Source organism: Ictidomys tridecemlineatus, chromosome 5 (assembly GCF_052094955.1).
Source record: "Ictidomys tridecemlineatus isolate mIctTri1 chromosome 5, mIctTri1.hap1, whole genome shotgun sequence".
Taxonomy (NCBI): domain Eukaryota; kingdom Metazoa; phylum Chordata; class Mammalia; order Rodentia; family Sciuridae; genus Ictidomys; species Ictidomys tridecemlineatus.
In genome coordinates this window covers 50,622,713-50,640,856 of record NC_135481.1, presented here as the reverse complement: position 1 = coordinate 50,640,856, position 18,144 = coordinate 50,622,713, and the positions used below count along the sequence as shown (strand labels likewise).

The window sequence follows — 18,144 nt, the reverse complement described above, 5'->3', positions numbered from 1 at the left end:
TGTGTAAGTCTGGGATTAGGAAATACTTTTTACCTAAATGCTCCACGGTGGGCTGGGAACCCTTCTTAGACCTTTGGTAGCATCCCACAGAGATCTCTTTACAGTTTTTAATACAATCATTATTTATTTAGTTGTTCATTTCCGGTACTAAACTGATTTCTTTCGATACAAGTACTATCTTATTCATTTTTGTATCTCAAGGATAAACATAGTACAAATCAGCAAACTAGACACTCATTCAATAAATATTTATTCAAAGAACACATTGGAGAATGAAGGACAAATCAATCAATTGTGTGGACAACCCAGGTGCGACGCAGACTCCGGCCATCAGAGGGCGACGGCGCGACTGAAAAGGTGCGCAGGCGCGCTGGGAAGGCGGGCGCCGCGGCAGCGGCGGCGGTCGTGGCTGTGGCCGGGGGAAGTGAATGGTTTTACCCAGAGGGCCCTGCGCCGCCTTTCTCCGCTGGCACCGGCGCCGCTGCCAGCTCCTCCTTCCCGGCCATGGCGTTCACGTTCGCGGCCTTCTGCTACATGCTGGCGCTGCTGCTCACCGCCGCGCTTATCTTCTTCGCCATCTGGCACGTGAGTAGCTGGGGTCGGGGGAAAGAAGGAGAGGCCGTGGCGCAGCTTCCTGTCGCTTCGGGCCCGCGGTCCCGGCAATGCCGGTTCCCCGAGGTCCGCGCACCGGAGATGGGGCAGGGCGGCGAGGGCCCCGAGTGCGGGGTTTGCGCGCGCTCTTCTGCGGGCGGGGGCTGCGGCTTCAGGAGAGCCCCGGCTTGCGGCCGCGAATGGATGTGCCGGCGGTGTTAGGGGCGCAGGCCTCGCCCCGCTACTCCTCTCAGGCTGGGTGGGGCAACCTCGTTGCCTGTGGGCCCTCGGGACAGCGCCGGGCTCGCAGGACCCTCTGCCGGTCCGCTTTCCCGCATCCCGGGAGGATGTCAGGTGCGCACAGAGTACTTAACGTCAAGTTTTCTGAATTTTTATTCTTGTGTAGATTGTCTTTCTAGGGTTTCCGCAGGAGCATTGGCCAAAAGATGGGGTAGTTTATAACCTATTTTTAGATGAATTTCCAACTCTACTTTTCAGCACTTGGTGGGTGCCTTTCAAGCAGAATCATCATTTTTCGGAACCCTATTTCCTGGTGAACTTTGATGCTTTTTTAATTGCATGTCCGAGCTTTCCCACTAAGTAGTACTTGATCCGCAAGAGTTTCTGAAGAGACAGTCTTCCAAACCACCCCCTGTATTCAGGGGAGCTTGATTTAGTAGAGGGAATTTTAATTAGATTTTGAAAATGCTCAGAAACCTCAAGCTTCTCAAGAACAGTTTTATTTCTGTTACTTGTATCATGTTGCACATCTTTACTGTGCCCTATAAGGAATAAGTCTTAAGTTCACTGTGACATAGTTCTACAAGAATACTTTTTAAAAGGATTTCTGTTTTTCTAGCATAAAATTAGCATTGAGAACTTTCTGGAAATCAGCATTTGTAAAAAATTGTTTCATGTTTGCTTTTGTCTTCCCCCATGTTCTAGTACCTTCTGGGATATTCGTATTAATTTGAATGATTGAGCATGTTCACTCAGGTTTCATGACAACCATTGCTTGTGAGACTTGGACAGAATGATTAAATTGCTTCAGTATCATATGCAAAAAAAAAAGCCTCAAAAATAGAGGGCTATCACATCTATCACCTTTTGCTAAAAGTGTGTTTCTACTTATTTAAAACCGCCTGCTTATGTACCACATGCATAGGTTGTTCACGTGTCAGAAGTAACTGCTATCTAAAAATCTTGTCATTAGAAACCAAAAGCTTAAAGAGCATCTTAGGTTTCACTGAGAGGCTGAGGCAGGAGTATCTCAAGGTAGAAGCCAGCCTCAGCAATTTAGGAAGACCCTCAGCAACTTATTAACAACCTGTCTCAAAAAAATAGAAAGGGCTGGGGATGTAGCTCAGTGGTAAAGCACCTATGGGTTCAGTCCTCAGGACCAAAAACCAAAACCAAAAACAATATAAAGTGAGATGCCAACTAGCCCTGCCTTAGCCTCTGATGAAACTAAGATGTGTGGTTCTCTTCTATCTACAGACATGGCTTTAAATCACTTTCTGCTTGATGGGTGTTCTTTTTTTCTAGGATGATGGACAGTCATAGAAGAGAGCTATGGATAACCTTTTTCATGTTTTTACATTTTTAAACCAGGTTGTATTTGACTTATGGAAAACCTGACCTACACTTTTTAAAAAATGGGTGATTTACTTTCAACTTTGAAAGGAATGTGTGTCTGGATGAAGTTGATAATTTTAAGTCCTATTAATAGAATTTTTAAAAATTTGTATCACAGAATAGTGGAGAACTTTTATGCTTAGGAATTTCTTAGTTCAGAGAATTACTTCATCCTTTTGAAAACAGTTTAAAATAAATACTTAAAAATTTTTCTATTTCCTGTATAACCTTATTTTTTAAGATAATTTAAATATCCGCTTGGTGTAGTACAGAATTGGAGGTCTAGGTGGTTCAAAATCCCAAAATGCAGAAGTCATTCCTTCAGGGCTTTTATCAAATTTGAAGATTCCTTGAATTGTGTGCTTTGGCGTCTTTAAAGGTTTATCTGTTTTATTGCTTTTACACTTCTGTGAAATATTTTGTGAATGTTTTTGTTCAGTTGCATAGCTGTAAAAGGTTTAAAAGCTGCTAGTTTTAAGAATATTTTCAGAAGAATTTTGAAAACTCTTTTAGCATACAGCACTCAAATAGAAATCTATTCAGCAACTTACTCAAAAGACCTTAAAGTCACCAGAAGAAAATGTCCAATCAGAAAAGTTAATTTTAAAAATAAGTTTTGTATTCATTTTGCTATTAAGTTGAATATTGTTTTAAGCAAGTAATTGCATTTGTTGCAATTATAGTCTTCATTTTGAACTTTTATTAGTAAAGTACATTGGGGATATATCATAGCTAATAGCATGTAGCTGACCAATATTCATAACTAATCAGAAATTGTTTTCTTCTAATTACACATTTATACATTTAACTTTTATCTGTGTTAGAAATCATTAGCAAAGGAAAATTCCACTGAGCGAGGTGGCATGTACCTGTAATCCCTCAGACTCAGGAGATTGAGGCAGGAAGATTGCAAGTTCAAGGCCAGCCTCAACAACTTAGTGAGGCCCTAAACAACTTAGTGAAACCCGGTCTCAAAATAAAATGTGTTGGGGGTATACCTCAGTGGCAATCTCCAGTACCTTAAAAAAAAAAAAAAAAGAAAAGAAAGAAAGAAAGAAAGAAAAGAAAAGAAATCCCTTTTGGTGAGTTCTGTACTTTTTCATATAATTATCCAATTTTTTTTTCCTTCACTTTTTTATCCCCTTCCATTCAACAAATGAACATTTAACACTTAAATGTGTGTGAATGAATGAATTTTTTGAACACTTAAATAGGTATTATATTATATTTTAGGTCATGGGACATATTAGTAGAGATTCTTTGCTCTCCTGGAGATTACTTTTTTTTTTTTTTTTTACTTTTTTTTTGTAGTTGTATATGGACAAAATGCCTTTATTTTATTTGTTATGTGTACTAAGGGTTGAACCCAGTGCCTCATATGTGCTAGGCAAGCACTCTGCCACTGAGCCACATTCTCAACCCCTGAAGATTACATTTTAATGTTTAATTATTTTCTTTCTATTCTTATTTGGTTGGATTTTTTTTTTTAAGTTGTAGATGGACATAATCTTTATTTACTTATTTTTTGTGGTGCTGAGGATGAACCCAGTGCCTCACATATGTGGCACTGTGTTCCAACCACTGAGCTACTACTGTTCCAGCCCCTGGTTGGAGTTTTTATTATAGCAGATTGATGAATTTTATAAAATTCTACTAGAGATTTAACTTTTTTTAAAAAACAAAACTAAGAACTTTAGGGAAGTAAGCATATTAAAAGCTAGAAATATTATAACTCTTCATCACTGACAATGTTGAGTAATACTATATAACATCTATAGATACTATTCCTAAATCACCAGGGGTAAGTAGGTTAAGTAGAGTAGGTTAGGTTCCGTGTCCTGTGGGTGACCTGTGACAGCAACTTAAAACAGCTTCCTCATACACCTGCTGCTTTGGTTTCTTTAACACCTGAATTAAGGTGATAGAGTGGTATAAAGCCTCTATTGGTATATTTTGACTTTGAAGTTCTGTGTTTTAGTAACCCTTTATGTTAAAGCCATATTATTCCATAGTATGGACGAAAATATTTTTAGAAATTTATGTGTTTGGACACAAATAGGAATACACTGAAGTGTTTGAGTTCATCTCAAGTGTTTCTTTAAACACTGATGGGGGGGGCAGGGTCATATACAGATATTTTTAAATGATACTCCTTTTTGTTAAGTGGGATGAACAAACCTATACTGTTCTTCAGTGTGAGAAATGCCATATTGATAGCCTTATCAACATGAAGTTGTAGTCAGGGATGCAGTTATTTCTATGCAAGGGAGTTAGGAAAACCTACAGAGAGGGGGTCCGTACAGGAAGAGGGTTTTTTAGATAAAGAGGAGTTTATATTAATAGTTGTGTAGGAGAGGGAAAGTTCATTTTAAATTAAAAAACAAACAAAACCTTGAACAGAGACATTGAAGAAATTGAAAATTAAAGAATGATCACAGTGATATCAGATCTTTATATTAATATTATTATCTTTTTTTTTTTTGTGTGTGTGTGTGGGGGTGCTGGTTATTTAACCCAGGGTGCTCTACCACTGAGCTACATCCCAGTTCTTTAAAAAAAATTAATTTTTTTTTTTTTTTAGATAGGGTCTTACTAAGTTGCAAAGGTTGAGATCCTCCTGCTCTGTCTCCTGAATAGCATACATATGTCACCGTGCTCAGCTGCTTATCAGATCATTTCAATAGTCATGACATAAAAGTATTACAAGTTCTTTAAATCCAATTCTGGTACTTCTATTATTTAGCATATATTGAAGTTACTGTAAATTTGGTACCTGTAAATGCACTTTTGCTTTATTTATTCAGTAATTATTTGACGATGGGGCAGGTTTGTTCCTGCTTTTATTGAAATGAGTGGTTCTAACTTTTTAAATTTTATTTTAGATTATAGCATTTGATGAGCTGAAGACTGATTACAAGAATCCTATAGACCAGTGTAATACCCTGAATCCTGTAAGTTGTAATATAGGATGTATCTTTAGATTATTAAAATGTATTTGCTTTTTACTTGATATATTTTGAAAATGGCCAATATTCTCAGTAGCATGATATATTTGTATGTTTTGAAGTAGGCAGAATTTGAAAAATATTCTTTTCCTGTCATGCTTGACTGTTCTGACAATTATTAATCTACTGGTGATCTTATCAGCTGTCATACTAACATTCTTCCAATCTGCTTTTTACATTGTCGGCCAAAGACAGTTGAAAAGGTCAAAAAGATTAAAAGAGTCAAAATTGCACTAAAGGTGTGTACTGCTTTTTAGTTTAATGTTTTAATGCTGCATTCATTTCATGGGGAGGGTTAGGGCATTTGTATTTGTACTGTTCTGTTCAGTGTGCTCGTTCATATGCCTGTTGAGGTTTATTATTTCATGAAACTTTATGTTTTATGCAAATGTTTGCTTGCTGGCCCAGTCAAGTAGGGAAAGCTGTTAAATGCTTATGCATTTTTTTTTGTTATGGCCATAGGCACATCTATATTAAATTATTTGGTGCTGTATTTGGAAGTTGGTTAGCATAAAATGACTTAATAGATTGTGAGTTTATTCCTGGTTTGTGACTATGTAGTAGTATGCAAATGTAGTATAGATTCACCGGCCATATCTAGTTTTATCTGTGATTATGTATGTTTTTGAATAAACTAGTTTGGTCTTTCAACTGATGTTTATTTAGAGACTTTTAGGTAGATAGCTCTGTTCTGGAATCTTGTAATGCTGTCCTTTGGACTCTATAGATGCCTGAATTTTGAAGATAACAATTCATATACTGAATGTTTACATAGTTATTTCTAGTGTATTCTATCTACTCTAAATTTCTTATCCTAAATTCTGAGCTATGGATTTAGTAATATTGTGGCTGTTATTGTTAGGGGCTTTATATACATATATTTTGCTTCATTTAGGAGGAGTTGTCTTTAATTTCTAGGTTTGATTTTGCTTGATTGGTCAGAAACTGAAAAGTTTTTAGTGGGTATATCTTCAAGTAATAGAAAACAGTAATTCATCTTTAAAAATTTCTTACTGAAGGTTAGAATTTGTGTAGACTGTAGTTGTGTCAAACTCTAATGCTCTAGCATAGTAGAGGGTCTTATTTGGAAAAGCACCTATAAACTCAGTTGGCTACTTTCTTATAAATGTGAATGATGGAATATAGATTTCTGTTTTGTTCTTAGGGCCCTGTTATAGTAGGTACAGTTTTGATGCAGGAACAGTTAAAAGTTTTAACTTACTAGCTGCTTCTCTGCTCTTAGGAAGCAAAACATGAGATGATAACTCTCCTGATTGGAAAGTACTGTGTATTATTATAAAACATTTTTACCTTAGTAATTGAAACTAATTGCTACCAAGAAATTAAGAAACTGAAATTTCTCCTTTTGCTTAATAGCATTGTATGACCTTTGACTTTGCATTACTTGAAATAACCAAATGATGATGAGCATATTAAATAGCTGAAATCAGTTCAGCTGAAATCAGCCTGCTGGGTGCCAGGCTCTGTGCTCATATGCACGTTCTCTGGATTTCTTTTCTCATTCAGTTTTCATGACAATCTTAATAAGTAGGTGTATTGTTATTTTCATGATTAGGACCCTTAACTGAGGTGTTTTGTGAGATTGAAGCATGTTGCTGAAGGTTACACAGCTAAGGTAGGCACCAGAATTTGAATCCAGACAGCCTGACTTTTTGAAGCTGAAGTTCTTGTGTTTTCCTAATTTACTGTAACTTTAAGAGGGACTAATTTCATTTTAATATATAATGTGTGATTTCTTAATGGAATGAAATTCTCACTGAGAAAAGACATGTGCTTGGGGACATCATGATCCTTCAGGAGGTCTGAAGGTCAGTATAATAGCAGCACAAGTTGCATTTTGGATAGGGTGCCGATAATTGGCTGAACAGCAGTGCATCTGACAGTTTTCCCTATTTAATTTGTTTTGACAGTTCTGCCAAAGTATGGGGGAAGACAAATATTATTTTTAAAATGTGAACTTTATAACAGGAGAATATTATGTTTTTGCATGTTTTAAGTTCTGTCATTTCAGCCATATTTGCATGAGGTATTTTTTATCTGGATACTAGTTTTTGTGTACATTTTGGTTCCTAAGTAGAAAAATGTTTGTGGTACTTGTGGTGAAATTTTATCATTGAAGAAGGACTGGTTTTTGTTAGAAATGTGTAATATGTTTCTGAACTTTTTTTGAGGAATAGGGAGGGAGTGAAATTTGTTTCCTGTTTCATGTTTGACTGGTAGAGTCACAATTACCTTTTAAATACTCTTTAAAATTGGTTAAGTGCAATGGGAATCATCCTGATTTCAAAATCATTCTCTCTCCATACCTCAGTCTGCAAGTGTAGGGCAAAACCTTCCAAGATAATTTGTATTGTTAGGTATTAGTTGATCTTAGAGGACTGAAATAGACTTTGTTATATTTTATCCTGTAATTTAAATTAGTGTTATAAAAGCAACTTTAATGATGCTCCTAATATATATTTTTCTTGGTATGTTCTAGCTGTAGTTATTTAATTTCAAAGATGTCCTGTGGACACTTGTTTAGAGAACTTTGATCTTAAATAGATGCTGGCTTAAAGGTTCTTTTATTTATGAGTTTATATGCAGAATTTACCTTTGTTATTTATTCTGTTGCTTAAGTTTGAAGAAAACTTCTGGTTAGTGGCATAGATTAGTTGATTTTTAACAAGATTTCATTTAAGATAGTATTCATTAAAAAGTGCATTCTAGTACTATAGGTGGCAGAGCACTTTCCCAGCATGCACAAGCACTGTTTCATTTCCAGCACCATCAAAAAACAAACAAACAAACAAAAAAAATAGTTCTCTCTAACTTTCAACTGGAAAATTTGGGAGTGAGTGTTAGAAAATGGACTTCATTGTGTGGTGTAATTATATTATTTCTATAGCCACAGTTTCCCTTCAGGAAAGATCTGATTATGTGAAGAATTCATATGATTTTAACTTGGTATGAAATGAACATTTGTGAAACTGGCTTTATAGCTGTGATTTTTGGGAGATTTTTTTGGCTGAAACTTGCAGTGAAAGGTTTTGGTTTTTTTATTTAACAAAATCATTAGTCTGAAATCTTTGGGATGAGAAAGATGATTTAAAATAAAGCAGTAAGTCTTGGTCATTTATAAAAAGCATTTTGCTTGAATTAATTTTTCTCACTCAATACTACTTACTTTCAAAAGATTTATGCTCTTTTTGAGTTCTGAATTTCTCCTTGTCTTCTGCCATGTAGCATTTTCCTGACAAGCAGGAGTAAAGGAACTGAAAGGCAATGTAAGGATGAGAATTCAGGAACCTGGAAAATTCTAATTTTATGTTTAAAAATTCAGTCTTTTCCCTCCTACATTGCAGAAAGCACATCATTTGCATTTGTGCATATTAGTGTTCCTCCCCCCCTGTGCTGAGATTATTGGCTGGTTGGCTTTCCATTAAAAAATTACTTTTGTGGTAATGTGATGTGATTTGCTAGACATTGTATTTGTAGCATTCCTGGTTTTTGTTAAAGGCTGAAAAACACTAATGTCTAAACTTCTAAAGGGGAGTTTTGTTTTTGTGGATTTTTAAAAAATCATGTTGCATGTGATCAGATAATTCATTTTTGTATTTTTATCATTTTTTAAGTTGTGGAAATAAAAAGTATTCCAACTGACTAGCAAGTAACTGAACAACCCTGATGGTTACTTTCTATAATTTAATGTGCTGCTGTAAGAATTTGGGTTTTAAATTTTAAGTCATATCTTATTCTTTTTAGTACAAACTATATATCCTCTGGTCAGTTTGCTTGTAATTCTGCTTTTGACAAAAAGCCAAATGTGGAGATAAAGCTCAGTAGCATCTTTCATTTCTGATTCTAAGGAAACAGTGCTTTTTTTTTTTTATTGGAAATTTGGTTTCCTCCTGGTTTTCAGATTAGCAGTTGATCTACTGCCAAAGCATTTTCGTAATGGATTTGTATTTTTCTTCCAGCTTGTACTTCCAGAGTACCTCATCCATGCTTTCTTCTGTGTCATGTTTCTTTGTGCAGCAGAGTGGCTTACACTGGGTCTCAATATGCCCCTCTTGGCATATCATATTTGGAGGTAATATTTAGATATACTTTTAATATTTTTCCTAATTAAAATTTAATTATACTGTGGTATTCTATTCATCTAAATGACATTTGAAAATTAGCACTTATTTTTAAAAATATCAAATGGATTAACAAATAACTTTAATACTTCTTACGAGCTTACGTCATTACCTTTTAAAGGATTTTTTAAATAGATGAGGTATGATTTGTATAGTAATGTGCACAAGCCCAAAGTGTACAACTTAATGAATTTTTATGTATTCATACATCTGTGAAACACCACACAGATCAAGACATACAGCAGTTTCATCCTCCAGAAGTCTCCCTTGTGCCAGGTAGTAACTCCCACACCTGCCAAGACCATTGACTTCTGTCTACTTAGATTAGTTGTGCCTGTCTTTAAACTTCATATAAATAAAAATATATGGTGCATTTCTTCTTTCGTCACATTTACTTTGACTTTACAACCATTTATGTACTTATAGAAGATAACCATATTTTATAACTTCAAATGCTTTTATCTACCCTGTATGGAATTATTATTATTATTATTATTATTATTGGTACTGGGGATTGAACTCAGGGCCACTCAACCACTGAGCCATATCCCCAGCCCTGTTTTGTATTTTATTTAGAGACAGAGTTTCACTGAGTTACTTAGCCCCTCGCCATTGCTGAGGCTGACTTTGAACTCTTGATCTTCCTGTCTCAGCCTCCTGAGGCGCTGGGATTACAGGCATGTGCCACTTTTCTTGGCTGGAATTATTGTTTTTTGCTTTAAATAGACAAGCCAAAATCTCTTTGCCTTTGATTTTAGGAAGTATTACACTAAAAGAAATATTTAGGAGCAAGGTAGTATAATGTGTGTACCTGATTCTGAAGTAGTTCAAAGAAAAAGGTACTCATGGTTAAAAGTAAAATGAGAGAGAGAAGGATAATGCAGGTGAGGTAAATGGGAATGTTTGGGTGAAGGATTCTTATACATTTTTATCTAAAATTATACCAAGATATAAAAGTTAGAAGGACCTGGTTTCTTTTTTACACTTCTATTTTTCTTGAATTTCTGAAAATACAGATACTAGATGATTTGATTAGCTATTCTGTTCGGCTTATTAGGGGCTCTAGTTTTAAAATTAACATGATAAAGGAAAGAATTGCTCCTATAAGTAAGTTTGCTTCCCTATCTGACCTTCTCTCATTGTAACAATGTTTGAGCAGAGAAATCCTCCTTCCTGTCCTGAAGGTTTGCTGCCCTTTCTGAGTGGCTAATGGACTGTGTTTATTCCAGGTACATGAGTAGACCAGTGATGAGTGGACCGGGACTCTATGACCCTACAACCATCATGAATGCAGATATTTTAGCATACTGTCAGAAAGAAGGATGGTGCAAGTTAGCTTTTTACCTTCTAGCATTTTTTTACTACCTGTATGGGTAAGTATAAATATGAAAATGAAAATGATTTTACTATGCTGCCTAAGAAATTTGTAGACATTATATGGGTTTTACTTGAAGAATAACTCAGTGTGTTGGATAGTGATAACTGCTAATAACACAGTGCACACCAGCAAATTTCCACACATTCAAAGAGAAATACACAGGTACATGTTAAAGCAGCAAATTGGCATGCAGAGATACTGCTTCCTAAATTTGCAGACACATTTAACTGGTAAACAACAGTCCTTGTTCTCCATGGCAAAGTGATTGTATTGAGAAGATAAGACTGTGCAAATTTGCAAAATAAGTATTTCTCCCTGGTTTCAGTATCTCTCCAGGTATAGTGTTTAATTTTTTTGCCTTACCATTCTTTATAAATATTATGTTCTATTCTTTATTTTCTGGTTTGCTTGATCTGAATGGGACCAGCAAAATAAAAATAGTTCTACATTACAGTTGCAGTAACAACTTTTTCTACTTTATACAGTGATGGACTTATCTCCTTGTTCCTCTAGGTTGGGAATTCTTACCTTTGGTACTATTGATATTCTGTACTGGATCATTCTTTACTGTGGGAGGCTTCCCTGTAGGTCATAGGATGTTCAGCAGCACCCCTGACCTTTACCTGCTAGAGGCCACTGATACTTATTCCCCTAGTTGTGAAAACCAAAAATGTCTTTGGACATTGCCAAATGCCCCATGGTGCAAAAGTGTGTTGGTAGAGAACTATTGTTTGAGGGGTACTGTAAGTACAGTCAAATGACTGCTTGATAATACTAGAAAAGGACACTGTTAAGTGTGGAATTAGAATTTTTCTTTAAGCTATATAAATAAACTGGAGAGGGCTTTTCCACTGGTTTTCAAAGTATTTTTAAAAAGTATCACTGTAAGGTGAAATTGTTGAAATAATTCAGTTTCTGTTCCTTCTCCTTTTTGTGAAGTATTATCTTATAGGTTTTTTCATGTTTTTCTTTACATCATTTAATGTTTAATCATGGGAAAGCATGAATGAAGTATTAGATTGAAATTTACAATAAAGTTGTTTCAGAGGTTATGATGGAGAAAATGAATATCCTTAGTACATCTGTAGATGTTGCCTATATGTGAAACAAAGATAGTGAAAGGTTAACAGTGAAATTTCATGTGGTCTAATTTCCTGTTAATTTTCACTTTGTAAGTTTCTGTAATAATGTCTGGAACACTGCTGGCATGTATTAGTTATTTAAAATGTATTTGTTGAAAGAAAGAAAAAATGAATTACTGAATAATAAAGTTGGAGATGTGCAGTTGTGAGAAAATGTTCACCAGGATGTGGTAGCACTAGAACATCTGTTCTCTTTTAAAACTCACTTACCAAGTTTTCTCAATTCCTTGCTTTATATTTCCATTTAGAGATACGAATGTGCTTTCTAAACTGCGTCTCTGCCTTTCCCACATAACTCTTTATGTAGAATTGCTCTTGGACCTTGTAGGCCTAAATCAAATGCTTATTACTGCCTTTATTTTGTTGGTTTGTACTCTTTTAAAACCCTCTTTCTTCTGCTTAGACCCTTTCCCATTAGAGAAAGGCTATAAGCAATAGGCTTTAATGGGAATATTCCTCAATTGACCATTCCCTTCTGAAAATAGGAATAATAACAGTACCTGCCTCCTAGGACTGCTTGGAGGATTAAGTGAGATAATGCATATGAGGGACCTAATGAGCCCAGCATAAAGTGAGCTCTCCAGAGATGCTCATTCCTATTATTAGACTCAACTCCAGAGAGTTCGTTTTAGATTGCTTCTCTAAGCTTGGATCCCTATTAAGCTTTCAGCTGTGCTGTTCTGCATGCTAAAATTGGAAAGGAAATAGGGGACAACTATAGCACATACACCGAGCCAAGTCGTGTTAGGCAAAAGTCCATAAATGTAAATTAAAATCACACTGAACTTGTCATTAGTCTTTTCATTTTCTCTGATGGAATGGTACCACATATTAGTTTGCTGTATAAGGCATGCTTAACTTTTTTGTGCACTAAATTTTTATAATTAGGAATGTTTGAATTAATAGCTTCTTTCTTCTTTTCAGCATGATCTATGTTTTGGTGAGCTCTTAGAACAACACACAGAAGAATTGGTGCAGTTAAGTGCATGCAACAGCCACCAAATGAGGGGATTCTATCCAGCAAGATCCTGTTTCCAAGAGTAGCCTATGGAATCTGATCAGTTACTTTAAAAAATGACTCCTTATTTTTTAAATGTTTCCACATTTTTTGCTTGTGGAAAGACTGTTTTCATATGTTATACTTGGATAAAGAATTTAAATGGAATTATGTATAAATTAATATAAAATGATTACCTTTGGTGTTGACAGGTTTGAACTTGCACTCCTTAAGGAACAGCCATAATCCTCAAATGATTGCATTAATTACTGACTGTCCTTAGTCCATTGGAAACTTTTGTTTATAGGAACTTGTAGGGCCCATTTTGGTTTTATTGAAATGCCATTTAATTATAAATTAGCTGTAGCTATCAGGTGCTTCTGATGAATTGAAAATATGTATCTGACTTGTGGGAAACTTTATAGGTTTCCTCATTTATCATGTAGATGATTATATATGGATACATTTACAAAAATAAGAAGAGTGGGAATTTTTCCCTTCAACTTGAATATTATCCCTGTATATTGCATGAATGAAAGATTTCCCATATTTTCATCAGAGTAATATACTTGCTTTAATTCTTAAGCATAAGTGAACGTGATATAAAAATATATACTGAATTACTTGTGAAGAATGCATTTAAAGCTATTTTAAATGTGTTTTTATTTGTAAGACTTTACTTATTAAGAAATTGGTTATATTATGCTTACAGTTTTAATCTGGTGGTAAAGGTATTCTTAAGAATTTGCAAGTACTTTAGATTTTCAAAACTGAATGAGAGAGAGAATTGTATAACCATCCTGCTGTTCCTTTAGTGCAATACAATAAAACTCTGAAATTGACTCATTTTCAGTGCATTGTTTTAAAGATTAAGAATAGCTATTCCTCCTCACATTTGCTTGATCCATATTAGAGACATATGAATATCATTGAAAAAATAGAGTATTTATTACATTGTGGTTTTTAAAAAATTCCCAGATCTTTAAATGGCCAAGCACGTTATTTCTGTTGTCATTTGAGAAGATTCCTAACGATTGATGGTGCAGCATTATCCTTTCTCTTGCCAATTAAAAAAGAAAAATTATTGTGGCACTTAAAATATTTTAAATTTTTTCTTTTTGAAATGGCTCATTTTAAGGTAAAATGACATATAAATTTGAGTTTTTGCTGCTTTTCATGAAGAAAGTAAATTATGGCTAGTATGCTTTTGTAAGCATTCTTCTGATTTATTTGGAATGAGAAAGTTAAAGAAATGGGAAATAATGTAAGTGGTTCAGAAGTTTCTTGAACATAGCATCAAAGGAAGATAACCAATATGTGGAAATTCCCAGAATGACCAAGGAAGTTGATGGATGTTGTGGAAGTCTGATTCTAAGAACTTTTTGTATTAGTTGCTATTTTATTCTCTACAAATGAAAAAATGCTTGGAAATAATCCTTCACTTTTGTGAGAGTAATTTAACATTTTGGGATTGGGTAATTTGGGTGAGTACGTTGAAGAAAATGTCGAACCAGAAGGGTGAGAAGAGTCAAACCATTTCATAACAAGGAAAGCTTTAATGGCCTTTAAATTTATAATCTGGAGAACCACTAAAGGGAACTGACTTTTTCAGTTTGTGTAGTAAATTATTTACTGAGCACTTACTAGGCGCTGAAGATTCATGCAGTCATTTAGTTTCTAATCCATTTAATTGTACCAGCATCCACTCCCCATTCCCCAATAAGTACTTTTGATTATGGAAGATCTGGCCAAGTCTTCAATACAGATAGATTTCCTGGGACTGTAATTTTAGTATTCCTGTCATAAAGTATTTTCATGAACCCCTGCTCTCTTAGCAAATACTACTTTGTTTTATAAGTTTTAGCAAAATCCTTATAATAATCTATAATCTTCTCTGGGATTAATGAAAAGCTTCTTGGTTGGAAGCCATGTTTTCATGCTGTCAAAAATTCAATGTCCTCATCTGAATCCTCAGGAGATCTCCACAGTGAGGTTCATCCATTTCACTGGTAGATTGTTAGTGCCTACGCAATAAGTGATTAGATGATTGAGTACCTGGATGCTCTAATAATATCTGCCCATTTTTGCCTTTTTTTGTGAAAGCAGAAACAATACTATACCTGACAATATTCTACTGGCTCATTTCCTTGCTCTGAATTGGATTTGTTCTCTTCTTTGTTTGGGATGGCCCTAGTCTTACTTCTATTATTCCTGTAGGCTCAGCTGAAGCATAGTTAGCCTAGATTTATAATCTTTCCAGTTTATATCAAATTCCTACTCTTTTCCTTATTACAATTACTTTTGATATTGTATGCTTCATTTTATCTTTATGAACTCTGTAGCTCTCAGATGTTTTCCCTATTTGCACCTACTTTATTACGTCTAGTGTAACTACATTTATAGCTATGACCAACACTTCTTTGTTGCTATGGATACTACAGAGTCTCCGGAATTAAAAGTCTTATTAATGTAGTCTGTTTAGCAGTTATTCTATTGAGTAATACTATATCATGGTAATAGGTCACTTTAGTACTGAATAGACGTAGGGGTAGAAACTATTGAATACCTGTATCTAAATGTTATTAATGACATGACGGTTTTCACAATGTTTAATTGATCCCTTTCACTCCTCATTGTAGGGTAAAGGAGAGTTTCACTCTAGGCTATAGACAAATTGCTAATAAGAAGTTTGAGTTATTTTTAATGGGAAGGGAAAGTAATTGGAAATGAACAGATAAATCTCTTTCGAGTATTAGTAAAACATTTGTGATAATGATCTCTTCTCAGGCAACAAAGTACAGGGCAGTTTGCTGCATGATTCTCTTTGTAAGTCTGTTCAGTATTTTTCAACTTGAGGACCATTCCTGCTAAGAGCTTACAGAGCTCTCCTCTGCTCCCTATATCAACATACTTTGAAGGTATGTCTCATATTTGCATAGAAAAGAAATAAAACTATGTGGCAAAATACTTTTCTTTATATAACACTTCTCTAATTATATATTTATGAATACTGTTCATAGAATATTATTGTCACGGAGCAACTAGTGACATCTGTGTATCTTTTCTACCCTGCATGGGTGAGCTTTCATTTTAGGTGTGAAAATATTACAGCACTATGATATATTAAGCCCATTCAAATAATGATTTATATTAAAAAACAATTTCCCTCATTTTAGAGAGGAAAGAAAAATACTGGTACCTTGTCAAGAATTGTTCATAAAAGTTCTCATGTTCATCCTTTCTGAAAACTATTAGTCTCAAATAATTTTAAGTTCTTTGCTCAAACCCATCATTGATCTTTAGTCAGACCAGTGGCTAGAAAGTCTCTGGTACTAGTTTATAACTTAGAGGAGATGGTTCTGAACTAATACCCCAGAGTGATGCCATGAGAAAAAGCGTGGCTCTATTTCTGGATATATTGACTATATTTCTTAGAACAATTTTACTTTGATTAAGATTCAGAAAGATAAATGTCTAAAAAAGAAGTAGATAACATTTTGTTTTGGAAAATAGTATTAACCACGTACGAATACCAGTCAGCAGTGTTGGAGTAAGGCTTTTGTTCTGCATTAATGTTCTTAGTGCACATTGTACAAATATAGAAGATACCTTGACCTGTAAAGGAATGAATTGTATCTCTCATATGTTAATTATATTTTATAATGCTTTTTCTAAATATTACAGTTTCTTTGGATTATGTTTATGTTTTCTGGAGAAGAAAAGTTTCTTAAATAGATTGATAATTAGATAGACCCTAAAACTACTAAAAGAAACATAAAATGTGGTTAGCTCTGTATGCTCACGATTTGTTAAAATCTTAAGCTTGGTGGTGCTGTATCACTGTCCAAAGAAAATGCTCTTAAGTAGCCCTACTTTACTCCTTAGAGCTGGTTATTTTGCTTTTGTACATTTAATAAAAACAGTCTCAAATATTTCTTTGTGTAATTCATGGGTAATGGTTGAGTCTGTGTGTTAATATCATCAAATACAGCTAGTTTGTGTTCACCTTTCCCACCCCAATTGTTTTGAGGGCTGTCACACAGTTTGGGCAGAGAAAATACTTTTCCAGAATATCGGAATCACATGTTAGTAAACTTAACTGGACAATTTTTTTTCAGAATAGTATCGTGCCTTGTTTCCTTGCTGTGGAATAATTGATGTTTTCTTATATACTTGGCATTAAAACAATTTAGTCAAGCATTTTGAATATAGAAGGTTTAATATGCAGTTATGGAAATTAAGATGCATGTACTTTGAAAATTCAATTGATTATTAAAAGATTTGATTAATCCATGCCAATATTTTCCCTAGTATTCATGAGTAAGCTCTGTATTTAAATGAGGAGATTGGTAATGTTAGATTTGTAAATGTCAGTTTTAGTCTAAAGTTTTACAGGTATTGTGATTTTAAATTGTACTTGGTTGTAATACAGAAATAATGAAGGCCAATCTGTTGTTGCAACCTATACTCTTAAGCAAACAAACAAGTAAATAAACAAAAACTGCGTTAGCTATAACTTTTGGCATTTATGATCCGATAAGAAATCTAAGTTAAAGATTAAATACTGGTGGAATATCTGGAACACCCATCTTGCTTAGTATTCTTAATAAAATATTAAGTTCTAGCAGCACCGCATATATAAAAGTATTAAAATATTGATTTTGTATTATAGAACATACTGGTGCTCTTGTCTGAAGTTCACAAACAGCGCTGGTAATTGTTGTGGAGTTTTTCTTAATGAAATTCAAGTATTTCATCAGCAAGAAGAGTGTGAGACAAAGGAAAACTTTGGGGCACCTTATGATTATTTAAATTTTGATGTGATGAAACTGTCTTCTGTAGAACTGCCTATGAGTTTGCAGCCTGTTGGTAATAGCCAATGACCATTGATTCACTTTTGTGATCTCCAGTAGCCAAAAAAGCCATGGACCTATGTATGGGTGTGGTACTGAAACCATCAATATCTGTGGAAAGAGGTGGCTTTGACCCAAATGATTCTTGTTTATGGCCCAAATGATTGTATTGGGTAGCTCATTTAAAGACAAAATATTTCAGTAGTATGCGGTGAGGTGAAGGAATGGGAGAATGAGAGATTATTAATCTGTAGCCAAATACTTTGTGAAAGTGAAAGGAGGACTAAAATTCATTCTGTGTAGTTTTTAGGGTGGAAAAATGAATGCTGTAAAAGTGGAGCAACTGTCTGAACCAATGAATTCCTTATCTCTGAAAAAATCCCAACAGATGTTGGATAAAT

At 34.7% G+C, this 18,144-nt stretch overlaps 1 protein-coding gene across 2 annotated transcripts; it reads left to right on the top strand.

The window, feature by feature from the left end:
• The first annotated feature begins 376 nt into the window (after window positions 1–376).
• On the top strand, window positions 377–16,822 carry Cnih1 (cornichon family member 1). Of its 2 annotated transcripts, XM_021735060.3 has the most exons (6): window positions 377–585; window positions 5,109–5,177; window positions 5,423–5,470; window positions 9,212–9,324; window positions 10,603–10,746; window positions 12,818–16,822. In XM_021735060.3, the coding sequence occupies exons 1-6, from the start codon at window positions 505–507 to the stop codon at window positions 12,843–12,845; spliced, it is 483 nt and encodes a 160-aa protein (XP_021590735.1). In that variant the 5' UTR covers window positions 377–504; the 3' UTR covers window positions 12,846–16,822. The 2 variants fall into 2 exon arrangements, with proteins under 2 accessions (XP_021590735.1, XP_005338018.1); XM_005337961.5 differs by lacking the exon at window positions 5,423–5,470 and having other exon boundaries at window positions 383–585.
• Window positions 16,823–18,144: the final 1,322 nt, after the last annotated feature.

Bases quoted from the DNA above. Each gene is read 5' to 3' on its own strand.
- Cnih1 (XM_021735060.3), top strand. From the start codon at position 505: ATGGCGTTCACGTTCGCGGCCTTCTGCTACATGCTGGCGCTGCTGCTC. The intron at 9,325-10,602 runs GTAATATTTAGA...TGTTTATTCCAG, and splicing joins TTGGCATATCATATTTGGAG to GTACATGAGTAGACCAGTGA. The intron at 10,747-12,817 runs GTAAGTATAAAT...TCTTCTTTTCAG, and splicing joins TTTTTTTACTACCTGTATGG to CATGATCTATGTTTTGGTGA.